The sequence below is a fragment of the Acomys minous genome (assembly GCF_964271855.1).
Source record: "Acomys minous genome assembly, chromosome: 17".
In the NCBI taxonomy this organism is placed as follows: Eukaryota; Metazoa; Chordata; class Mammalia; order Rodentia; family Muridae; genus Acomys; species Acomys minous.
In genome coordinates this window covers 38,186,731-38,214,073 of record NC_140500.1, presented here as the reverse complement: position 1 = coordinate 38,214,073, position 27,343 = coordinate 38,186,731, and the positions used below count along the sequence as shown (strand labels likewise).

General features: G+C 37.9%; 1 protein-coding gene across 10 annotated transcripts in view; it reads left to right on the top strand.

Moving 5' to 3' along the window:
- The window catches only part of LOC311588645 (contactin-4), a 980,815-nt gene that overhangs the window by 789,919 nt on the left and 163,553 nt on the right, over positions 1–27,343 (top strand). For all 10 annotated transcript variants that reach the window (XM_084766525.1, XM_084766531.1, XM_084766522.1 and 7 more), the window contains 2 exons: positions 11,118–11,254; positions 13,320–13,449. In XM_084766525.1, the coding sequence (XP_084622651.1) occupies positions 11,118–11,254; positions 13,320–13,449 (267 nt within the window). The remainder of the gene's footprint in view (positions 1–11,117; positions 11,255–13,319; positions 13,450–27,343) is intronic.

The window sequence follows — 27,343 nt, the reverse complement described above, 5'->3', positions numbered from 1 at the left end:
ACTGAGTAGTACATCCTCTTCCCCTCCTTCCATGAGGAAGTGATCAAAAAACAGGCAACAGAGTCCATATCAGACATGGTCCCTGCTCCCCTTACTAGAAGACTCACATGAAGCTTTAACTGCCCATCAGCTACATCTGAGTTGGAGACCTAGGTCCAGTCCATGCATGGTCCTTACTTGGTGTTTCAGTCTCCACAATCCAGCAAAGTTGTCCTGTGAGAGGCTCCACCCAGCAGCAGTTGGAAACAGATGCTGAGACTCACAGCCGAACATTGGGTAAAGCATAGGGAGTCTTGTTGAAAATGAGTGTGTGTGTGTGTGTGTGTGTGTGTGTGTGTGTGATGTGGGGGTGGGGTAGGAGAGAAGGACCTGGAGGTGACAGGAGAGCCACAAGACCAACAAAACCAATGTTTGCCTTGTAAATGGTGCTTGGCAGAGGAGCAGAAAGATTTGCCTGTTCTCCGAAGATAGCAGCGTCCCATCCTTGTCAGTCACCCTTGATGTCAGGCCAGCTGACTCTTCCAGCACTTAGCTATTGAATCTGTTTATTCTTGTGTTTTTCCTCTACTAGCATATCATTGATATTGCTTTTACTGTTACAGAAAGGTTTAATTATACAGAAGTGCTTCGCTGCCATTTTTTTTTTCTTGTCTATATTTTTTCTTGAAGGGAGGTACTTGGTATGGTCCCAGTGCTAGCTCTTAATATCCAGCTGCCTTAATCATCAAGTTAAATGAATTATTATAATTAAAATCACCACATAGAGTCCCACAAAGGGAGGAAGCAGTCCTAGTCACTTATCCAGGAACAAGCTGCCTTTGTTGACAGGACAGTTCCTTACAACATTAAAGTATACTTGCTCAGGGATTAGAACCATGGGATTGTGCTTAGAAATACATACATTCAGTTTTAATAACAAATGAAATTTTACAGGAAAAGGGTGGATCTGGAAAGTGTAAAATTAAACAAAGTCACTGAAAATAAACAAAATTAGCATTTTCTCTGTCACATGTGGTCACTACTCTATGGGGTAAACATGTATATATGTGTATGTATATAAGTGCATATCTTTCACACGTAGATATGAAACAGGGAGAGAAACTGGAAGATTATGAAAGAGAACCAAGGGTAAGGGACATGAGGAAGAAACAGAAGCACAAACACAAATTTTGCTTGACTGGCAAGGTGATTGATTTCTAGGACTTTGTGTGCTAATGAGGAACTGATAATCAAAAAGAAAACTGAGGGAAAACATTTTTGTTGTTATACCACAGTGCTGACCCATTTAGGAGCTCTGCGGTAACAATTCTGGTAAAGTGGATTTTCATTTCCCTGTTGCACTAAAAAAGCATTTAACCTTATTCCAAACATTTGCTGTGCAAAATCACATTGCACTTGCTCCCCATGTGGGAGTAGCAGAGGTACTTGGTCCATACTGGGGCAACCCCTGTGCCCACATAGGTTAATGGGTGTCACGTCTCGCCGTCTATGAAGGATTGAGATGAGTGCAGACATAATGCTACCTCGTCTTATTTGTTTATTTTGCTCAAGCCTATATTTTGCTAGGGCAGTTAACTTTAATGTGCTCTTTCACTCTGTTTTTTTTTTTCCAAGAAAAAAATATCTTTAAAATAAATCTGTCTTCAGATGCAGAGTGTTAAAATGTGTTTCCTGGGGCTGAATTTCTCCCATATGACTTTACTATGTTATGCATTTGTTCAAAACTATCTTCATGTGGCCCTACTATGTGGGGCTCCACTGCCATATAATAGGATGCTAGAAAAATCTCTGCCCCCAGGGACCAGAGATTTCACCAGATGTGAGGAGATAAAGGACTCAAATAAATGAACTCAAACGTTGCAGGGGAAATAGTGATAGCTTTTTGATATGAAGAAATTGGCTGCAGAGAAAGACACCTAAGGTAAAAGAGTCAGGCAAGGCTCGTGTGAGATTGACCTCCAAGCAGAAATCCAGAAGTAAAAAAAAGATAACCTCCACAGGGAAGCATACTCCAGGCAGAAAATAGGAAGCTGGCCCAGAAGCCCTGAGGCTGACAGCTGTATGACAAGCTTGAGATGCAGGGAGGAAGTGCGTGTTTCTAAATCTGAAGGACCAAGGACGTACTCCTGAAACAGAGGTAAGAGCTAGGCGGTGTTTTATAAGCCAGGGAGAGTTTAGGTCTTATTCACAATCCATGAGAAGATGTTGAATGATTAGATGGATCCATCTGATTCATACTTCTAAAATACGTGTTGCTTTGCGATGTGTAGATGTTTAAATCACGAGCGCCTAAAAGAGAATTAAGCAAGCAGCCATTTGTCCTGTCTGTGTGGGGCAGGTTCGTGGCTAGGACTTTAAGAAAAAATAATCAGGGACACGTGTAATTTGGAGTCAGAGCCAGTGGGGCTTTCTTATTTCATTCTTCCACCTACCCAGTTTAGGGGAGGGGGTGCTGACTCCCAAAAGGTACTAAAGTATGCGATTGATGTTCACGTATTAGGGAGCAGAACTTGGTTCCAAATGCTTGTGCTAGAGGTTCTGAAGCTTTGGTGTACAACAGGGGAAGTGGGAGAACTTAAGAAAACGCAGCATATTGGATCCCGAACATGGAGGCTTTGGTTTTGGTAGAAAGGAGAATGCCTTTCAGTTAATTTCCCGGGTGTAATTCTATTGCTGATGCTTGGGTAGGGACATCGTGGTAAGGACAGATCTTCTCTGTGAGAGATTGTTTCCAGTGTTATAGTGAAGCCAGAGGTAAGATCACTTGCAGAAGATTGTTCCTGGTGCTTTGGAAAACTTCTATCCCGGTGTCACAGAAAGCTCTGCAGTCAGTCCGCATATGCCAAGTAGAAGCATCTAGTCATGTTTGAGAAGGGAGGAAGGGAAAATGTAGTGTACATCATTCTCTTGGGAATTGGTCATCGTTCCATCTGACCAGCTCTGGAGCCACTTATTTTTTTTTTTTCTTGTCCAAACACACAGACCGAATAACAGTCCTCACCTTGAAGAATGAACTGTGAACTGAGAGTCTGACAAGCAGACCCTTTTGTACACTTTCTCCTATAGGAATAATTGATATACTCATCACTAAGAAACAGAGAGACTTATATCTCATAAAGTCTCCATTTCAAAGAGCCTGCTAACTCTTTTGTTGGAAGAAACTATTGGGTCCATTCCTTTGATTTTACAAATAAAGTAGAAACCTAGGGATAAAACAATATTTTACCCAAAACCATATACTGTGTGGGATCTGACTATGCCATACAACATGCGCTGCTGTTGATCCTAGTTCAAGGCTCATCAATCAGCCACCCTGGCACTCTCTGCAACCAATGAATGGTATGAATGAATATTTCTGGATAAACAATTGAGTCTTATTTTCCTCTACACTCTTTCCCCCCTTGTATACATTGATCAAACTTGTCAGTGAGTACAAAAGAGCTCTTTTAAAACAAAAACTGTTCTTCAAATTTTTTGGAAGCAACTTCTGTGCTGCAGTCCCGTGGCTGTAAAGGAAAAGCTGTGAGCTTGATTGTACTGCAGAGGGTGTATAAGTGTGTGTGTGTGTGAGGTCATCAATAAGTGATTACAGAAGCATTCTGTGTACAGCTCTCTAATTCCCCATGGATGTGCTCTGTATATGTGATGGCTAGATAATATTCAACTCGGCAAAATGGCTTAAAGGACAGAGTGACCAGAAGATAAACACAGCAGTTAAGGTGATTTCACAGTACAGCAATAAGTGCTTAATTGTCCTAGGCAGAAATCATATTGAGAAGCTCAGTGCCCTCTGGGTGTCACATAAGGTACAGCCTATGGTTTTTGTTTCTTTTCTTGCATCTAATAACACCAATGAATTGAGTCACTACTGTTTTTCAATGAGTGTGCATTGAAAACCTGCTGTAAATAACAAAATATGGGAGATAATACAGAAATGGAAATAGAAGCTCATCACCCCATGAGAAACAGTGGACCACAAAGGAAAGGATCACACCAGTGACAGTATGTTGAAACATAGGCCTAGCCTCTCTATACTGTAACATAAGACAAAAAGCATACTAAGTATATTTTTATTGATTAAATGTACCATGCCAAGGTTTGCATGAATATAATCATCAATGGGGATAGTTTATGACTCTAGTTTCAAGTGTCCTTTTCAGACCAAAAATAAAATCACTAAAAGCCTCAAATATGTAGTTATGGCATTTCTATCCACCAATACCTACCATGTTGTAAGTTAAAATAGATTTTGATTTAGTGCAGCACTTATTTTAAATGAAAAAATGTATATAGATACTTATCATATTTTAAGAAAACTGATTCTATTTTCCCAAATCAAGCAGCTATAGAGTAGTATGATATTATTTGTACTTCTCCAACTCTCTTCCATATCTATTTTAAGAGAAGATAACTGGATTCTCCTATGTATTTCTCTGATCACCCTGCTATGATGTGTTGGTTTGTTAGAAGAATATGAAGACAATCTGGCCTCACATAGGTATATGGTTTGATCAGGGGAATTCATGGATGCTCTGCAGAGATTCTGGGGATCCACAGTGGTCCAGCAGCCATATTTTTAGCATCATAGGTCCAGATGAGTACTCTCAATGTCTTTAGCAGAGCAGGCATAATTTTAGATCCTCGGGCTGAAGGAAAGGTCTTGGAGTAGAATAGGTCCTAATCATTGCCCTGTCAATCTAGATCAAAACATCTCTGGGCCTCTAGATAAAATGGGGGTGATTCCACTTAACTTTCATGTTGGTATTTGCCTTAGAAGAGATATGCCTCATGTGATACTGGGAAGGTTCACATGTAAGTAGTGTATTCTGTTGACTGTACTGGGAATTTATGGTGGACAGGAAAAGGGAATGAATTTGGCATAAGTTAGAGAAGATTCAGAAAACCATTAGGCCAAAGCTTAGGTAAGGATGAAATGGAATTAATTTCTGTTAGACTACACTTCTTGGTTAATTTTAGAGGTGTAATTAGCCTTAGTATATCAGCACTAAGGCCTTTTAAATAGTGGAAATACTGTGATTTAACTTTTTTCTCTCAATACCTTAAGTATAAACTCATGAATTGTCTATCACACCCCTGGGAGGAAAAGAGAAAATATGTACTTTTATAAAAACTGACACGTGTGGCCCGGGGTAGTGTCACTGTTTCCCAATGGATGAGCAATGCTTATTTGACTCAGTAAGTAAAATAAATTCAGCCAGCCTTCCATAAATCAATAAACAAATCAATAATTATGAGAGAGAACATAAAGTCGGTAGGAAGATTTGGAAGACTGGGAAGAGCTGCAGGGGAGAACTTAGAGGCAGATGTTATCATGATATGTTGCATATGTGTATAAAATTTTCAAAGAATAAATAAAAGTTAAAATTAAAAACAAAGGGCAAGGTAGCTGATGGCACACAGCACTTAAACTGTGTGTGCCAAATGAGCTGCAGATGAGGAGAACTGAGATTGGTGGGACAGATGGGTTCCAGAGGGGGTATATGGTCCAGCAGAACATTGGTTAGGAGATAAAGGGAAGGAGAAGATCCCTGAAAATAAGATGGTATAGACAAAGATGTGGGGGCAGAAACTGGCTTGTTATTATATCTAAGGATGAAGAAAACCTATCTGACAAGAGCTTGGGATTCACTGGCTGGAAGAAAATTGGGTGAGAGCAGATGGCAGATGAGTTTAAACATTAGCCCAAAGATATGAAATAATGGTGATGGCCTCTTAATGAATGTCACATTGACAGCGGGTGAAGCACATTACAGACTTCATTCAATATCTCCTATGCACATGACTTTCTGCAATCATATTTGTTTTCTATGCTAATGCATACCTATTAACAGAAATGTGCCCAGTATGGCTTGCCTTCTAGGGTGTTTTCACATTTTTCTACTGATTTCTTTATTATATTTTATGTGTATGGATGTTTTGCCTGGATGTATGTGTATCATGTGGGTGTATGGTGCCTGTTGTGGTCAGAAAGGAGAATCCAGTCCCCTTTAACTGCAGTTAAATATGATTGTGAGCCACCATAAGCCTGCTGAGAACCAAGCCCGTGTCTTCTGCAAGAGCAATTAGTGCTCTTAACTACTGAGCCATCTCTCCAGCCCCTCACCATGGTAGATTTTTATGCTTGTTTGTCATTGGTATCTGTGAAAGTGTTGACTCAGAGGCATCTCCTCTCTCCTCTGCCCTTACAGAAAAATCAACTGGGTCTTATAGAGAAATCAGAAAGCCGTAAACAAGAGTGTGTGAATAAAACAAAACAAAACAAAAAATAGTAAAATGCACAACAGGCATGAATCATATTGGCGTAAAAAGCAATATATAGGGCCAGAAAGGTGACTCAACTATTGAGAACATGTACTGCTCTTACAGAAGACTCAAAATCAATTCCCAGCACCCACATTTAAAGGCTAACAAATACCTATAAGTCTAATTTCACGGAGATCCAATGCATCTGACCTCTAGTAACCTATTCTCACATACACATACAACCCCCATTCATAGACTCAAAAGTGGAAATAATTAAAAATATTTAGAAAAGAATGTAAACAGGGATTTACATATGGAAGTCAGAGGGTTTTTTTTTTTTGTTTTTTTTTTTTAGTGTCAAGCTCAACTTTCAGTTCAAGAAGAAAACGTGGGTCCTCAACCTCTGCACCTCAAACCTCTTCCTGCAGCCGCACGACCTCATATTAGAGCAGTGTTTCTCACTACGGGTCATATTTTACATGAAATATGACAAATGTTTAGTGTTCAAAACAGAGAAGGTCTGCTCTTGTTAAATCCAGTATCTTCTAAGAACACTTAGTCCTGGTAGAGCTTGCTTTGAATCCCTGCGGGATAGTGAGAGCCATTGTAGTGTGGGTACTAGATAGGAGCCCATGACACATAAACAAAGGTGAAATCCGGACAATATCTTGGAGCATAATGTAAGTGTAATTTCAATGGTATATGTAAACCGAGGACTTTCTAAAACCCAGTCTATAATTATAAACTATCTATTCAAACATGAAAAGATGGCCAGTTGTAGTATAAACACAAGGGATATTACATTTAAGGTCAACTGAGACTATTTTGAAAATTTTAAGAGTCATGGTTAGAATGCTAGGAAATGGGAGGCAGAGGCAGGCAGATCTCTGTGAGTTCAAGGCCAGCCTGACCTACAAAGCGAGACCAGCACAGCCAAGGCTAACACAGAGAAACCCTGTCTCGAAAAACAAAAAACAAAAACAAAAACAAAAAAGAAAGAAAGAAAGAAAAAACAAAGGAAAAAAAAAAAAAAGAATCCCAGAAAGTTTATATATGTGGATGGCACAATGAAAACGAGTAGTTATCTCCAGACTCAGAAAGCTCACTACCAACAAAAGCAGTGTTTGAGCGAGCCAGCTCTCTGCATGTCATGGAAACGATTCAAGCTGCTTCAAGATAGTTGAAGTCATCAGAAATAATTGCAAATGTCTATAGGTCAGCTTTGCAAAAGTTACTGAGAGGATTTGCCTAGCATGCCCTTTCTCTTAGATATTTAAAACTCCAAGGTCTAAGGCCGAGGCTTGCCCTTGTTTCTGTGAGAAATTTCTGGTTTGGGGGAATGAAGAGAGCAGATCCCTCTGAGAATTGTTTGACCCTTGAGTTCAAATTATATTTGTTTGAAATAGAAATTATTATTGGATAAGAGGCTTGTATGATTCCAGGGGCTGGAATATACAAACCTTGATTTAGGTCATTTCTGGCAGTTATTGAACAAAAGATTGAAATGAAAAGATTGTTCATCTGTCAAAATATGAACAGTATGACAGGGTCAAATCCCAGCACAGATATTTAATCTTATATTTGAACTTGTGGCTTGAGACAAGACTTAGGAATGATTCTTCTGTTCCAAATGTAGAAGAATGCAAAAGATCAAAACAGTGATTTCTTTTTTGATATAAGAATTTATTTAATTCTATTTGATGCATGAGCTCATAAAAGAATATTTAGAAATCATTGTAAAATAACAATTTATGTGCGCTTCTGTGAACTGATGTGTGCCATGTTTAATTAAATATTATCGTTGAATTTTGATAACATATGATAAACAATATCTACTCTGATGTAGTTTACAAGTGATATTTCCTGAAATGCACTGAGCTCATATGTTCGTCATTCAAAGATTTTTAACTTGGTGGCCCCAAAGTATATGCACACCTATTAACCATGTCTAGCAAGCACACAGATTTTGTTATTGAAAGGAAAAAAAAATCACCCAGTTATAATATATGTGATTCATCCAATATAAATAAGTGGTAGTGAAAAAAGTGATAATGTGTGGTTTTGACCTGTAGATCCACAATGGCACATTAAAATACAAACTATCCCTCATACAATAGGTTAATCGTGTGTGTGTGTGTGTGTAAGTAAATAAGACATGAATCCCAAATGTTATTCCTTGAGATGTGGCCACATTGAATTTTAAGGCAGGCCCTCCTCACATTAATAAGCTGGCTGTCCAGTGAACCCCAGATGTATACCTGTCTTTGTCTTGCTGCGCTGGTATTACAGTCATGTATCACCATGCCCAGCCTGTATACGCTAACTCATGTTTGCACATCAAGTCCTTTACTAGCTAAGCAATCTCCTCAGTCCGTGCCACCCCATTCTTCACCTCCCTGGGTTCCTGTGCAGTTATTCACTTCAGGGCAAGTGTATGTAGGGCATCTTAATTTAACTTCTATGAACAGATTTTATTTTGAAAGCAAAGAAAGTACCTGATGACTGTTGTTGTCAAACAGCAAATTAGTTCAGTATTAGGCAAATTAGTTGTGGGTTTCACCTCAGCTGGGACAAATTGTCCATTCTTGAATGCCTTGACTTTCACAACCCCATCGCACAAGAAAAAAGAAGCCCTTACAAGTACCTAATTAGTTTGAAATTTACAAGGTCATTTTAAACTCTTTTCAAAGGCTCCCTTTTCCTAATCCTTTGTGAGATGGCAAGGCTTGGCTTCCAGCTTTCTAAAGTTTTGGGGAAAAAAAATGAGCCCAAGTGTTGCGGGAAGTGGGTGACATTGAAATCTGTCTCTGTGTGTGTTTGTGAAGTTTCCTGTTTGAACTTCAACTTGACATTGCTTCATAAGTTACATTTGCCCTTCCTTGTTTTGCTTTTTATTCCCTCATTCTTGTTCAGAAGTTTATTCTTGTTAGTATTCAACAGATTTCCGTGGCGCTCTTGTTCTTGTTTGCTTTGTTTTCTGGGACTCTGCAGGGGGTGAATATGCTGCAAGTTGAATGTGCAGCTGGCAGGCTAGGCCATTCGTCCTAAAGGAGTTGCACACTGCCTTCTCCCAGTGGAGCTCAGGGAAGATATTACCTCCTGAGCGTCCCTTCCCATTAGCAGCTGGATGATAGAGGACAGCAGCCAACTTGCAGCTCTTTCAGTGATGCAGGTTATAACCCTTCATTCAAGCTAATGCTTGTTGATGTTGTAACGTTTTTTTGAAGTTGACCCTTTTGGCCTACCCTCTTAAGCAGCCATGCATCATCTCCATCAGGAGAGGCTTTGCAAAATTGTGTTTTACTCTTTGAAAAACATGGAATTGCTTGTAGATGGAAAAGAAGAAAACAGCATTTAGCCAAGGACCTAGAGACCTCTGCTGGTTAAGTGACTCATTGTGTACTTTGCTATTTTTGTTTATTATCCAGAAAGTAAGATACACAGTTTGGTCATCACACTACCAATGTCTCTTTGAATTAAATTATCCATGACTTGAAGCCTCACTGAATGGCTATACTGAGGTTAAGTCAGCTAAAAGACATGTTAAGAACATGTAATGATATCTCCCAATTAATGCTGGTATCAACTCTGGTTATTGAGTTACCATCAGTAGTTCTTACCGTGTAGAAATGACCTGTGAACAGGTAACTACCCCAAGTAATAGCTGTGGTTATATTCTGCAGGAGTTTTAGCAAAAGATTTTCTACCAATATACATACCATTGTAGATAAAAAAAAAAAAGTATGAACTGTGCTGTAGGGAAGAACTTCTATTTATTAAGATTTTATGGAATATTAGTTGTATATATATTGAGATCATTGAAAATTAAGCATGCTTTCAACAGAAACATGAAAAATATGGTATGATGTGAATGGTTGGTATAGTGTTCAGTGTCATGATATGTGAGAATTAATTGCTGCTTTCAGTTTCTATGTGAGTTTGTGGGCAGAGCTTGATTTTCTAAAAGGGCTCTATAAATCCAAAACTCACTCAAAATATTGGGTTTAAGGATTATACTGATGTGGCTAGCATTCTTCCAATATGGGATCAGAAAATAATAAATGACAACTGTTCTTCATAGGCATATAAGAGATACAGAGGGTTTCCATGTAACATATGGGAATGAAACATGTTAGTAAAAAGATGAGATGACCTGTTCTAATGAAAGAAAACTCAACATGCAATGGCTTAAATGAGAAGCACATTTGCCTCAGGTTATCATTCCAAGAAGGAATAAGTAGCTCTCACTACTGAGTTGCTTTGCTTTGTAATATCACTCAAGGGCCAAGGTGGACTGGTCATCAATTTCATCTCTATAGAACTGTCATCTACCTTTCTACACCTGTTAAAGTTTTTACTATTTTCCTGTCCATGCAGAAGTGCAAAGCTCCAGGGCTTGCTAGTGTCTGAGTGGGCCCTCTCCACTTCCACCAGGGACTAAGTGGAAAGAACATAGGTACTTGGTTATTTATTAATGAAAAGGAGTCTTGGAAAAGTGCAGTTAGAAATTCATGAGCTCATCCAAAAGTGGTATGGTGGTAGTCCTTGAAGTGTTCTCACATTAAAACAAAATAATAACAATACTTAACGGACAGGAACAATTTAAACCATGGTTAGTAGAACTTTTGTCGATCACGCCTTCAATGATTAAAAAGACCCACAGTATGGATGAGAAACAAGGTGTTCATAGGGGCATACAGTCTCCTTCTCATTTGTATGTCATATAGAAAAGGAATTTGATTAAAATCCCAATTTAATCTTCAATTGCTTAGAATAAAAAGAAATTAGCTATTCACTGAATATATGCCTCTTGTTGTTTGTTTGTTTTTGTTTTTGTTTTTGAACGTCTATAGCTCAACCTAATTGGGTTCAAAAAATAAATGATATCCATGTGGCCATGGAAGAGAGTGTCTTCTGGGAATGTAAAGCAAATGGGAGGCCCAAGCCTACTTACAGGTGGCTAAAAAATGGTGACCCACTGTTAACACGGGTAAGTAAATTGATGGTAATTGTGTCTTAATGTAATATAATGTTTACTGTGGCCTCATTGCTATGGAAACAGAATAATGTTGAGTTGTCTCCAATATAATAGGCAACCAAATGTCATTAGTAGTAGAAAAAGTGAGAGTGAATACAGTTGATGAGAAGAAATTATAAATAATTCCTGTTAAGCTTCTATACCAGTCCTCTATAGGACACAGATTACCACTTTGGTAGCTGTACAGAATGTCTGAAACCTCAAAATATGCTAAGATGTTTAGAAAGTGGATCCAAGGATCCATTTTGGGGGTGGGGACGAGTCTTGATATGATACAAGGATAACCATCACAAGGCAATGTGTCTCTCAGAAGGAAATCTGAGAGATAATTATATCCGTTTAATTTTCTTTATTGTGTTTTTCCTATGAAATGCCGAGTGTTACCTAAAATTTGGCATTTTCCTCAGCCCCACGCTGAGAGCCAGCTTTCATTCAGATTTCTTGCCTGCAAAGTACATCTAGGAAAGAAAATGTGTCTGCCCCAGACAACTGACAGAAAAAGGGAACAATTTCTTCTGACCACATCATCTCATGGTTATCCCCAACCTCCTGGATGGTGCCTCTGGTTCATCATTCCCTCTGTTACAGAAGTCAAGCAAGTTGCTTGTGTGCAGGCTCAGGCACTTGGCATTTCCCTCTCTTCATGAAATGTGAGGTACAAGGATTGCTTGAAAGTCTAACAGAGTAACCCTTCAAGTAGACAGCCATGCCTCAGAAAACAGGATTCTTTATTCTAAGGCTTTGTGTTCACTGGGAAATGATGTGTGTGTGTGTGTGTGTGTGTGTGTGTGTGTGTGTGTGTGTGTGTGTATGTGTGTCTGTGTGTGTGTGTCTGTGTGTCTGTGTGTGTGTCTGTCTATGTGTGTGTGTCTCTGTGTGTATCTATGTGTGTGTGTCTATGTGTGTATCTATGTGTCTGTCTCTGTGTGTATCTATGTGTGTATGTCTATGTGTGTATCTATGTGTGTATGTCTATGTGTGTATCTATGTGTGTGTGTCTATGTGTGTATCTATGTGTGTCTGTGTGTCTGTCTGTGTGTGTCTATGTTTTTGTCTCTGTGTGTGTCTCTCTCTCTGGGTGTGTGTGTGTGTGTGTGTGTGTGTGTGTGTGTGTGTGTGTGTGTATAATATGGAGACAGGAACTCCTTAGTGAAATAGAAGTTGACACTTAAGTTGCGTGACTTCAGTTTTTCCCATGAGAAGGTTCTCTCGTCTTATATACTGTCTTTCTTCCGACATCTTGACTAATAGTAGATCCTAAGTGTAAATCATCCCATTTACAACAATCATGCATCACCACATTGATTTATTTTTGACACAGAGCTTCACTATGTATCTCTTGCTAACCTAGAACTCACCACATAGACCATCCTATCCTCAAACTTAAGGCATCTGTGTGCCTCTGCCTCTGCCCCTTTGCCTCTGCCTCTCGCCTCCATTTCTCTGCCTCTGACTCTTGGGTGCTGGGATTCAAGGTATATGCCACCATCATGACTGGTAGAATATTGAATTATTAACATTTATTATTTTTTGGTAAGTTCAACAGGTACTAAAAATTTTTGTGAGCCCATCTAAGATTATAATCCTATCAGCCCTTGAAGGGCCACCTGATGATAATTTAAGAGCTCTAAACTCTAATGATAAACTTGATTGTATTTTCACCCTTTCCCCAATTAGCACAAAACCATAGAGTAAAAACAGCTCTTCAGCTTTCAAGGTCAAGTTCACTTATTTACAGGGCATATTCATATGAATGACTTCACTATTAAATCAACGTGAATGCAAGAGAATCCTACAATTTAAATTCCATTTACCAACTGATTTGCTGCTAGTTCCATTTGCCATCTGACCTGGCACAGATTTACTTGACAGATAAGCAGATCATGTTAATGTAAATTGCTTATATGATGACTATTTGTCCTCCCATTAAGCCCTCTTGACATTACATGTAGCAAAATTGCCTTAAGTTCTCAGATGTAGAAGGTCACTATTTTTATACTCCTCTTTTCTTTCACAGGATAGAATACAAATCGAGCAAGGAACACTCAACATAACAGTAGTGAATCTCTCAGACGCTGGCATGTACCAATGTGTGGCAGAGAACAAACATGGAGTTATCTTCTCCAGCGCTGAGCTTAGTGTAATAGGTGAGTCTGTATAGTGGAAAGAAAAAAAAATAGAAGAAAATCTCTTTAAGTCACTAAAGTAATAAGCAAACCTGCCAACCATAAATGTTCACCTCTAGAGAATGCATAAAGAGATCCTCAGGCTTGAAGATGTTCTAGAAACAAGTGGTATAGCCTCCAAGCAACAGGAAGAGACCACTTTTGAAATGGGTCTCTTCTGGCACTTATAGGAGCTAACACAGCTCCCTGGGCACTCACTTTCTATTTCTTCACAGTCCACATTTCTTAAATGAACAAAGTTTCGGAAACACATCTGCTGTGATCATTATAATCTGGTACAACTTCCACTTGGGGGGAGTAGAGCTGACTTGGATTGGAAAAGCTTTTTTGAACAGCTGGCATAGTGACCATTGCTCTTCCCTGTCTGAACTTTCCAGCCTATGCACTAATGGTCTGCTGATGTGCTATGTCTTCCCTTTAGAACTCACCTCTCCCATCTACATGTATAGCAACCCATCTTCCTTTAATTATTAATTACTTAATTCCACAATTCATTTTCTGAGACACTCAACTCCTTTATTCACTTAGTACTCTCATTTATTCACATGTTCATTTAGTGCTTGTCAAATGACAACTGTGCTCTTCATGGTTGCGTTTAGTTCCGGGGAAGCAGTTTTCCCACAGGCCAATGGAACACACTGCTTCTGCTTGCACGGCTTCTGTGCCACTCTCCAAGCCCCAAGATGGCTTCTGCAGGAAGTCGCATGCCCTGTGCCCAAATAAGTTCCTCCTATTACTGATTTCTGTACTGTCCTTTACCTTTATCGCCTTAATAACAGAGGTCAGAGGTATATAATACTTTGATATGATCATCCTTTTATTCTCTACTGTATTTTAAACTCCCTATGGTGTCAAAGTTCATAATTGTATCCTCAGGGCTGAATGAAATAGATAAGTACATGGTCGGTACTCAATTAATTCTGAATAAATAAAGATGGTAAGTGAATGATAGAGTTGAGATATCATTTTAGAAAACATATTCATGTGCCAATAAATACCTCATTGAATAATTGGTTAATCTAATATATAGGTTGTTTTTAAGTCTAGGAAAGTGATTTGCATGTATCCCATAGAAAGTTCTAAAATTTAGCTATTACTAATGTACAGGTAATGCTAATTGTCTAAATGCACCAAAAGGATTGTAAATTATTTCATCAGTAGCTCTTAATGTAGAGGGGCTAAACAATTGTTCTTGGCTGGACCATAAAAGAAGGAATAAAAGCGCAAAACAAGAGCAATTCCTATTGCCAATGGATTTCCCAGGTTCTATGTTCTGGCTCTCCCCTTAAAGGCTGTGCTCAGTGCCTAACATGTAGATTTTACATTGAAAATATATCATCTCAAATTGACTATCTTCTAACCTGTGCAAAGACAGGAGAAGTCTCCACAGTTATTCTTCTTGTCAAAATCTTTACATTGGACAAGCGTCCATCGTGTCAAAGGCAAAAGCCTCCGTGTGTTGTGGGAGCTATACATCCCGTGTGCAGCAGACCTCAGAGAAGGTAATGAGAGCTTCATTTTCCTGGCATGATTATTTTCCCTAATCACCACCTTGTAATACCATTATCTTAGGTATTAGGTGCTCAAGTCAACATTTCTTAAAGCACAAACAACTCGGGTCAGAGCCTGAAGAGTGAAGACGAAAACTCCTCAGAAGACATTAGCCAACCTGATTTCAGCCACATTTAACATGAGGGTTTTAATGGCACCTCAGGAAAGTAATAGGCCAAACTAGCACTGAAGAGAGAATTGGTAGGAGCCGAGGGAGGCGAGATTAGCTGATGAGCGGGACTAGGCAGCTGAGCCTTGCACAAGTTGGATTTGAAAAATTCAAACAGAAAGAAGACCAAGAATGTGCTGGAGCAGAGTAAAATGGCCTGAAATCAGAAAGTACCCAGCACGATTTCCTGTAAATATAGAATCCTGGATGTGTTTTTAAAAATCAATTCATGTGCTGAAAGCATGTGTAGACAGAATTTACCTCAAGACATAAAGATGAAATCTTATTAATGAACAATTTCAGAAATTCTTAAATGACAGATTTAAAAGCTCCATCCTTAAGAGCCCATTTTTCATTCCAAGCCTGTCACATTATGTATTTGGGGTTAATTTAAGGACATTTGTGTGTTGAGTGGGTAGTTCCACAGACTCTCCCTCAAGGGAGAAGACATTCGATCTTTTAAAATGCAACATAGATTAATATTGCTTAACTGTGTAGTAAACTATAATAGTCTTTTATTGCAAAGACATTTTGTTCCTCAAAAAATAATAATACTCTGACTCTTTGGGCTTCCATATTCTGTTTCTTCTTCCCTGTATTAGAATTGTGAGGCTAAACTGAACAAACAAAACCAGAAATGAAACTAAAATTATATACTTTTCCTTAGGGATGAAAAAAACATGTTAGTTTCAACTATTAATACAATATTAGGTACTCTTCAGCGCAATGGAGGAGATTCCCTTTAATGCTAGATAATAGCCATCATGAATAAGAGATGGCTAGGAAGTATACACTTAATAGGATTTCCCTATGGTCTGGCTTTATGTGTTCTGTGAGGATATTTAATATACTTGTAACATATCTATTTTTCATGGGTTGAAACTGCTGGATAGTTAATGAAAGTATTGGGTGCTATGCTCACAAGGCCTGGAGAGAGTTTTACCTTGAGGTCAATGCATTAACATTACATAGAGATGGCCCAGTTTTTAACTGACCAATTATAACTTACCTTTCTTTTCTTTCTTTCTTTTTTTTTTTTTTCAATTTTCCAAGGGAACTGTTACCGAAATATTTTGAATGTTTTCAATTATGGTTTCCTTTATTCCTTTTGTGGGACTGTATGTGACTCAGGCCATCAGGTGTGGAGGCAAGCACTTTTAGCCACTGAGCCATCTAACCCATCCTCCAAGTCTCCATTTCCACTACTAGCTTATGTAATGGGTGAGATTCCTTTGGGGGTCATAATTCCTAGGTTTGGAGGGGGCTGCCTATAAACCCTGAGTGATAACTATAATTCCATGTCTCTCCTTAACTCCTGCGGATATATTACAATTGAAATGAATACAACTCTGAAAGTACTGGGAAACTCGGTTGTTAAATAAATCATTTTAAAACTAATGGCAACTGTCTGCATTACATGTTTTCTGGGTTAAACGGTAACCATTCTAATGTAATATCTCTACTCATGTCCACAAAGTGACAGGATTGCTCAATGAACCGCCAAAGTGTAAGATTATCTGATATGTTTGATACAGAATGTTCATGTGATATAAATAATTATGACATAGAGAATGTCTGAATTCTCAGAGCAGAAGCACAGGTCATATAGCTATAAGCATTAAAGGAATGTTCTCTGGGGAAAAAAATCCGTAAGATAAGAAGATTAGCCAAGAAGAAGCAGTGAGCAGAGATAAGAGCTTCACTAAGTGAACACTAGCCCAGGTGTGATACACAAGGGAGGTTTTTGAAACGAAAATCACACACATCAGACTTATTTTTACCTTGAGACAGGGATGCTGGTTTTACTTAAGGAAACATTTCAGTTTCCCCCTGGACTATCTCACTAGTGACAGAGATGAGGCCCTAGGTTGGAAGTAGAGGAGCTAGGAAATAGAGTGAAGAATGAAACAGGTCTCCCAAAGTCAATTTCCCAGAGAAGAGAATAGCTTGGAGGTGCCAAATACACAACACTCCGTAGCTGAGGACAGAAAGCAGAACACAAATCACTGTGCAAACCAAGATACGTGGACACTTTGTCCAGTTGGACTCTAAAGGGCAGTGTCATAGCGTTCTAGAGAACCTTTACTTTGTGCCATAGGATAAGCTCCCTGACAGAGAAAGTGGTCTGCCCAGTGCTCTTTGAATATGACATGAATTTTTCGGGACTTAAATGAAACAGTAGCTACCTCTGTCCTAAAGAAATTCTTTTTTCAACTGTTACTTAAAATGTGCATTGGCAGCCCCGACTGCAGTAAATCTTAAGGAAATTCCATTGCAGCAATTCTCCTGCCCTGCTTGGGAGAGGACATCTGACCCTAGCAGGACACTCAAGCCACATTCAGTAACTGATGAACCAATTAAACTGAGGTGCAGGGTTGAGCAATTATCCAGTTAATTTGGCATTTATCCAGATGATTGGCTCCCAAATTAGAAAACCATTAAGGCTAAACTAAAAGTTATTTCAGAGGGACTTTCACAAGTGCTTATCTGCATCTCTGTCTGATTTCTCAACTGCCTCGTTGAGCCAGATTACAAAATAATCAAATGGAGGAGTGTGAGCAGCATCTAATGAGAGGACAAACGTCTTTCTTATCCAAATGCAACTGTCTACCCAGAAGCTCTACCATCACAAAGGGGCAAAGCAAATGCTAGCATCTCAGAATCCAAGTTTATGCATTTAGAACGTCACTGAGTCCACACTTGTCAGGTGGAAGAGGGTATTGTTGCCCCATCTTCCTGTGAAGACTAGGAAATCTTGTGCTAATACCTTCTCAAACTGGAAAGTGTTTATAACAACACAGGGGCCATTTGTGTTAACTCTATTCAAACCAAAAAAATGTGTAGATAGTTTCGAAATCAATAATGCATATAATTTTTGTAATTATCAAATTTTACTGCAAATTATTATGATCTCGGGAATCTCATTCTGATGTTGTACTTTGTGCATGTCAAGTGACTCTATCCCTATACTCAGAACCAGGCATTATTCCTCAAAATTCTTTGAGTGTGACTCCCACGAAGAGCAAAAGCCAGCAATAAATGTCTTACTGATTAAACCCAAATACCATAGAACTTTGCATAAAGTTCTCCAACTTTACTGTAAACCAATATCATCTAGATACTATTCCATCTACACATTGTTGCACCACCTGTTCCCCCCAGAATTTCTGGATAGTGCTTCTGAGATGAGACCTGAAAATTCACATTTCTAACAAGGAACCAGGTCATGATGACATTTCTGGTCAAGAACGTATGTTCAGTTCTGAATGGAACATTTGCTTTCTTTTTAAAAGTTGAGCATATTCTGCCTTGGGAATCCTCTGGTTAGCGACAGTATTTCACACTAGAAGTTTCCTGTACAGGAGAAATATGAAGCATCATGAATAACTACCATGGTATGATTTGTGTCACCAGGACACTGATAGAAAGAACGTGAAGACTGGGCAGAGATGCTACATGCTATGGATCTTACGCCTTAGAGGTTACGTAGGAGAGACATTACAGTCTTAGAGATATGGATTATAATTCTTAACAGCCATAGGAAGGCAATGAGTTAAAACTGTGACATCAAGACACTGGAGTGTGACACTGAGTATATGTTGTCTTTTTAACAGAATTCCCTGTATCCCCGATAAAATTTCTGTGAAAGCATTATCTACCTTGAGATCCATGTATTTAAAAAGATATTCCTAACAAATTGATCTTAAAGTGGAGAAATTTTTCTTTAAAGTAGAAAAGTGTAAGTCCAGAGCCAAAATCCACACCAGCCAGTAATAAAGAGATTTCTTTCCCCTACTCTCCATGTTGCTTTGTCCATGTTGGCTTTCAAGAGTCCAAGCTTATTTGATGCTTGCATACAATTCTACTGAGATTGTTTTCCTTCCTTTATTCTGTTTGACTCCAGTAATATCTTAAGTGCATTTATTGTTTTATGTATTTTACCATTATCCCCTTAAATCTTTTTAATGAGAAAATGTAATGAAATGAGATAATTGTTTTCCTATCTACCTCTTTCTAGTAACAAATTAATTACATTTTTGGTAGCATGGCTTAGGGTATGCTAGAATTGACACTTATGAAGTTTTTCAAGTAGAAAGTAATGGCAGCAAAATAAAAGAGGGACCCTCCTGTCCACTGGATACACAGACTTAACAACACGTACAGCAGTTGCCATTGTGACATTTCTAAAAACAACTGCTACCAGAAAAAAACTGAGACTCCTTTCATATGATCTTAGTCTCATTAATAAAGGAAATTTAAAATGGACATAGAAGAAACCTTGAGAGTCATTTTATTAGTGTTTTATAGATTAACCAAAGTGCATGTAAGTGGTGAAACTCAGAAGCTTGTGGGAGGGCAGAGATGAATAAAAGAATGAGAGATGGCCATTCCTTTTGAGTTAGGATCCAACAAAGCAGGGCAGGTTCACCCTTGGTAGGCAGGAGGATTTGGGACAGCATCTCAAAAAGAGATAACAAGAAGAAAAAAGGAAAAAATGCGTGTGCAGTTAGAACTCCGAAGAGTAACCAGGTTTAGCAGTGAAGATCTATGAGCAAGTAAATTGGAAGAAGTGTTTAGTGTATAACTATGTAATCTCATATAGGGGATAATTATTCCTCCCATCTCCTTAGCATGTCAGAAGTTAAAACATCCTTCCAAGAGGTGAACTCCTGGTCAACTAATTGACAGGGCCAGCTGTACTAATTCTTAAGGGAAGAGACAGTCCTATGTAGAGTTCTAATTTAATAAGTAGGTCAGACTGCTCTATCTCTACCCAGGGCCTGACATAGAACTCAAACTCCACTCTTCTGACCATAAGGATGTACTTTTGCTTTAACAGGGCTTAGTAAAGCCATGGTATGGTCAAATGTTTCAAGTATCGTTGTAAGTCACATGAGAGGTGATTGTGACTCTTCCCTTGCTCATATTACCAGGGAAACATGGAATGGAGTCCAAAGCTGACAGTGAGGGAGGGATCCATCCTTAACAGCCTCTCAGGTTGTGAATATCAGTCTAGCTACCTAACACAATGAATGTTTCTGCTTTCTAGTCATTGGGAAAAACAGCCTATGGTAAGTCATAGTAGGAAAATTCATAGCGCTCACTCATTGGGACTCAGTTATCTCTACCCATTCCACCAATATCTGAACATTAAATAAAGTCATCAGTAAAATAATCCCAACTTCCAATATTTATCTGGAGACAGTGGGGGACGAGTATAAGAAACATTTAATATAGTGACTATAATTTATTCAAAGGAAAGGAGGAAAAGGAACAATGTCAAAAGGAACAATGTATATTTCCTTAAATCTAAATGCTGATATAAAAAGGACTTTGGGGGTAAGGCCCACTGAATACAAAAACTACTTATCCAGACTTAACCTGGTCTGACATCAGAGTCAGTTATACAGTGCACACTAGGCACATTCTACCCTCACAGCCAGGGCACACCTTAGAAAAAAACAAGGCCACTCTCAGAGACAACAATGTGGAGGCACTGAGCACTGAAAACCTCGGTACACAAATATGATGTATTTAAAAGAACAGCTTAAAAATCTAGAAACCAACTCTAAAGAATTAGAAGTTTATTAATTACCCAAAAAATAATTCAAATTAACCATAATTTCAATTCTTGATAATTTTTTCAAGACAGCAAAATTAAATTGATAAAATGATATGTGGGAAAAAATAGAATAATCATGGACATAGAAGAAGAAGAAGAAGAAGAAGAAGAAGAAGAAGAAGAAGAAGAAGAAGAAGAAGAAGAAGAAAAAGGAGAAAAGGAATAAATTCTGGAGGTGAAGGAAGCCAACTTAGCCAAGAAGAAGAAACAATCAGTAATTCAGAGACAGAACAGTGGAAATTATGGAGGCAGAGGAGCAAAACTCAAAGGAAAGTGAAAATAACTAAGGAATTTATGTGACAGAATCCAACAGAACTCTATACACCTTTTGAAATTCAAAAAATGAAAATAAAGCATTAAATAAATATGTTTGAATAAGTGATGGCTTAAATCTCTTGGGGAGGGATGGACATAGAGATTCAAGAACTTCACAAAATATCTCCTAGAATTAATCCAAAGAGATATACACTTAGAAAAATGATGATTAAATACAAAGCCAGTATTGTAAAGAGAATACCCATATAGCAAGAAACAAGTGACATATCTCATGTAGGAGAGAGATCCTGAAAGACTGTTTGCAGACGTCTCTGCATGAGTTTTACAATCCAGTACGAATAAGATTATCTAATGAAAATTCTGGGAGAAAATATATTTATAATGAAAACCACCATACCTAACAATATTTTCATTTAAAAATACAATAGCAATTAGTACTTTCCCAGGTCACCTAAATCAAAGTTCATCATTAGTAGGCCTGTACTGCAATAAATGCTAAAGAAACTTCTGAGTTAAAGTGGATGGCACAGTCATATGAAAATCTCGATCAAACCACCATGTAGAGATACATACATAAGTAAATTTAGGATTGCAATACTCTAACATAGATACAAAAGGCACTTTTAAGTCTGGCAAAGATATATATAAAGAAAAAACATAAAATGTAACAATAAATTTGAGTATATGTTATTAAAATATTAAAGATATTTTATCTCATCTGCAACAGGGTTGCAGGACAAAAATCAAACTTGAAATAAAAACAATTAAGCTTGAAATAAATTATTCTGATTTTAAGAAATGCCATATAATTGCAACATTAAACACAAATATATATGTGTTTATATATATATATATATGTATATATATATATATATTTCATACATATGAAACATACACAAAGAGAAATGATCAGGAAAAAAACTTGCCACTAAATGATCAAGGAAATAAAGACTAATACGTAAAGAAAAGGAGGAACGCAAATGATAAAATACAAACAAAAAACCCACAAAATGGCCATTTTATTTATTTTTTAACACATTTTTATTGAAAAATAAAATAATTCATATTACATCTCATTTTCTATCCCATCCCATGCATCCTCCCATTCCTCCCTCCCTCCCACTTTCACCCCAATCTCCCTTCCCTATGGCTGTGACTGAGGGGGACCTCCTCCCCATGAATATGGTGCTAGGGTATCAAGTCTCTTCTTGGTAGTCTGTTCTCCTTCCTCCGAGTGCTATTGGGCCTCCTCAACAAAGGGACATGGCCAAATATGGGTCACCAGAGATTGTGTGAAAGTCAGTGTCCAGTCTCCACTTAACCGTAGAGAATGTTCTGTCCCTTCGCTAGATCTGGGTAGGGGTTTGATGATGACTGCACATATTGTCCTTGGTTTAGTGCCTTAGATCAAGCAGAACCCCTGGGCTCAGATCCACCCATCATGATGTTCCTCTTGTAGGTTTCTAGGACCCTCTGGATCCACCTACCTCCCTATCCCCTATATTTTTCTCACCTAGAGTCTCAATAGGATGTCCTCACCTCTATCCCACTTTCATGGTAGGTGAAGACTTTCATGGGACATGCCCCTTGGGCTAATGTCCAGATATAAGTGAGTATATACCATTTGAGTCTTTCTGCTTCTGGGTTCACTCACTCATTATGATCATTTCTAGTTCAATCCATTTGTCCACAAATTTTGGGAATTCCTTGTTTTTAATAGCTGAGTAGTATTCCATAGTGTAAATGTACCACAGTTTCTTTATCCATTCTTCTACTGAGGGGCATTTAGGCTGTTTCCATGATCTGGCTATTATGAATAAGGCTGCTATGAACATGGTTGAGCAAATGTTCTTGTTGTGTGCTGGAGCATCTTCTGGGTACAAGAGATGCTCCAGTACCCAGAAAATGGCCATTTTAATTCCTTCCCTTATCAATATTGTCTCAGGTATAAAATGGATTTTATATATATATTTAAAAGACAGATTGGCTGAATGGATTTTAAAGTATTAAAACTATATGCTATCTTTAAGAAATTGTATATAGGGGCTGAAGAGGTTGCTAAGTGATTAAGAAGAGCACTTGCTCTTGTGGAGAATCAAGGATCTATTCCCAGTACCCACATGATTGTTCACAAGCATCTGTAACTCTAGTTCTACATAATCTGCTGCCCTCTTCTGACCTCTTAGGACACCAAGCACACATGAGATGCACATACATATGTGTAAGCAAAGCACTCTCATATAAAATAAAATATTTTTTGTGAAAATCAGTGTATCAGACAAGACAAAATGTAAGGCAAAAACCTGTCACACTAACATGGTAAAAGAGTCAGTTTACCATCATAGGATGATGATGATGTATGTGTCTGTGTTTGTGTGTGTGTCAGGACCCCTCATGTAGGAAGCAAAGGTCAGAAAACACAAGGGAATGAATAATTATAAAATACTTTGATATTCCACTCTTATGTTATGGAAAGACGGAGAAAAACATCACGAAGGAAACAGGCAACTTCAATAAAGGTAGACCAGTTGGACATAACTGACACCTACAGATCAATTCTGCCCCCTATTCTTTGCAAGCATGACTGTGACATTCTATAAGATAATTCACATCTAATAAATCTCTACAGATTTATGGTTAAATTACACAAAGTATCCTTGCTAACCACCTTAAGATGAAAAGAGAACTCAATAGTCTAGGGAAGATAGGAAATCTGCAAATATGTGAAAATTGAACAACTGAACCTTATACCATCAATGTATAGAGAGAAATGAAAGGGAACCTGAAAATTTTCTGTAGAGGAGTAAAAATATATCAAGACTTACAAATGCAGCAGAAGTCTAGGTAAGGAGGTAAACTTTTAGTAATAAATAATTTTAAAAGAGGTTACCTAATTATCAACCTGGGTTTACAACTAAGAAGTTAGAAGAAGAAGCTAAACAAAACAAAAAAGTAGTAACAAGGAAATGATATTTATTAAAGCAGGACACATGACATAAAGAGTAGAAAAGAAATTAGTAAAATGAAGAATTTATTAATTAAAAAGATCAACAAACTTGGTAAACATTCATCTAGACTAAGAAAAAGCTAAAATAGAGCAAAAAATGAAATATTGAAAATTATAACACAGATGTTTTTTAAGCTTGATGCCTTAGAAGCAGATAAATTACTGCACACAACTTTTCCAGCTGAGTTATGAAGACACAGGGCATCTGAATAGTTTATAACCAGTGATAAAGTGAAAGTCATAGTTAAAGCCTCCCAAGAAAAAAGACCCAGGACCAACATGAAAAGAATTAGCACCAGTTCTGCTCAAACCTTCCAGAGAAATTTAGAAGAGGAAACATATCCAGCCTCCTTCTTTGAGATTAGCACTTGCCTGATACCATGAGCAGCAGACATCCATACTGTATATCCTCCTGATATGTTGTGATGAGCAAAGTCCCTCACTTGAAGAGCGTTCATGCTGTGAATCTCTGCCTGTCTTACGGATACAAGGCAAGACTGAAGAAAAGCACCAAATATCACCTCAGTCAATGAGGAAAAGCAGTTGACAAATTTTAGCACCATTTCATGATTTTAAAAAGAGCACTCAGCAGTAAGGGTTAGAGAGAACTGTGTCTCTGTAATAGGAGTTGCAAACAAAGCAGCCTGCCAACATCACACTCATTGTTGAAAGCTTTAAAGTCTCCTATGATTGGGAGCAAGGAAAGATGCCCACCCTCACCATTATTGTTTAGTTTAGGACCAGAAGTCCTAGGAAGAGCAATTAGATGAGAAAAAGCAGTAAAGGCTTCCAACTTGGAATAGGAAGAAAGTAAAATCTTTGTTTGAAGATGACATGATCTTACATAGAGCAAACTCAAAAGCAGCTACAAAAGCAGAGATGCCCTATTGAAACTAATAAATCATTTCAGGAAAGCTGCAGGATGCAAAGTCAGGAAACACAAAGAATTCAGTGACAGAGATGTATGCCAACAGAGAACAATCCAAACAGGAAATAAAGAGAATCTTATCTATGACAGTATCAAAGACAAGTAAATTTAGGAGTAATCAAGGGGGGGGGGGCAAGAAAATACAGATAGAAAAGCATTCCTTACTTGTATTAGAAGACTCCCTGCTCTTAAAATGTCCATGCCTCCCAGATCTGTTAACAATTTCAATAAAATCACATTAAAATCTTAGTGGAAAGTAATTTTTAATTATATACATTTTATATATATTATGAGGTCTCAAGAAGTCCATCAATAGCTAACATTATGTTAGAAAAGAACAGAGTTGGAAACTTCATTATTCCTGATTGCAGGACCGAAAGTGTCAATACAGTGTGCCTCTGCACATAGGTTCGTAAATCACTGTGAGAAAAGCGAAAGTCCCGAAAGCAAACCATGGACTATGACCAAATACCTTTCAGCAATGGTGCCCAAAGATAGCATAGCAGACTGGCACACTCGTAAAAATAGTCTTTTGAACTAAGGGATCCTAGAAAGATGGATGGCTCAGTAGGTAGAGCCACTTGTGTACAAACCTGAAAACCTGAGTTTTATGCCAAGGATTTCACAAGATGACAAGATAAAATCAGTTCCTAAAAGCAGTCCTTTGACCTTTGGCCTCCACATGCATGCTGTGGCATGAGTATCTGCACACAACAACACACACACACACACACACACACACACACACACACACACACAATTCTTTTTATATTCCCTGTCTGTGATATATATATCACAGTATATATCAGTATATATATCACAGTATATATATCACAGTATATATATCTGATAGTATATCAGATAGAATCATATCATATATATATGTATATGTTCTACTATAGGATATTATAACCTGCCCCACAGTTTCCCTTCCTCCCTTCCCCCCAACCCCTGCCCCAAATCTCCTTGATGTGACAATATGTGCCGAGTCTGATTGTAGTTTTTAATACAGTTTTTGGTTGATGTCCCCAGGAGACCTACACACATACAATTTAATATAGTATTGTAGGAACTAGATATCCACATTTAAAAGAACAAAGTTGAGCCTCTATCTTAATAGAAATAAATCAAACAGAAACTATGCGTGTAAGGAAATAACATTGAAAAGGCCACATGTGAAATGGAGATTATATTTTTATAAGGAATAAAAGCACCCCCCTGAAACTTAATAACAAGAAACAAACTAATTAAAAATATACAAAAGAGGCTGGAGAGGTGGCTCGGCTGTTTAGACTAGGGTTTTGAAGGGACATATTTGTAAACAACAGACACAATTCATGAAGAAATACAAATCAGCATCACAATGTATTGTATCATACACCACTAAACAGAGTGAGGATGAGGAAAAAGACAGCAAATGCTGCAAGAGGACCATGGAATCCATGAAATTGGCCAATTCAGTTCAACTAGGGGAAAGCAGTGAATTCAATATATTGTAACTTGTGTGCCATTGGTGGCAGTGAAAAGAAAAAGTTACAGCACTACGAAAAAAATAGTATCTCCTCAAAAAGTCACAAGTTATTATAGAACCCACCAAGCCTCCCGTTTGGTATATATTCAAAATAATTAAAAAGCAGCATCCCAAACAAGTATTTCTACACTCATGATCATTGCACCATTATTCATAATGGCCAGAAAATGGAAACAATCTAAATGTTCATGACTGGACACATAGTGAAATATAGCACACATACAATGGAATATTCCTCAGTCTTAAACATATGAAATTACTGATGTATACTCCAACACAGATGAACCATGCATGAGGACACATGGAGTAAAATAAGATCATTACATGAGGGAAATTGTGTATATTCCAGTTACATGAAGCACCTAGACAGGTCAAATCTATAAGCAGAAAGCAGAGGTATAAATGGAGAAGAAGAGGGAAGATGACAGGTCATGAATTAATGGGTGTGTAAATTTTCTATGTTGAAAAATGAAAAAGTACTAGACATCCATTGAATAGTATCAAATAGAATCAACATTAATGTATAGAGAAAGTAGCTAAGGTGATAAACGTCATATTGTGTGCTTCTTAGCACAATAAAAATAACAGCAATAAATTTCGATATTTGTTACCTATGTAAATTACTTTGAGATGTTGAATTCGACGTCTGATTTCAGATCCAAAAGAAAATCTGGAACTATGTGTCTTTCCTAGCTGCTGGTGCTAATTCTTCTGTTCCAGAGAACACATGGTCAGGGGCAAAGTTCTTATCATAAAATTTCCAGGTCCCA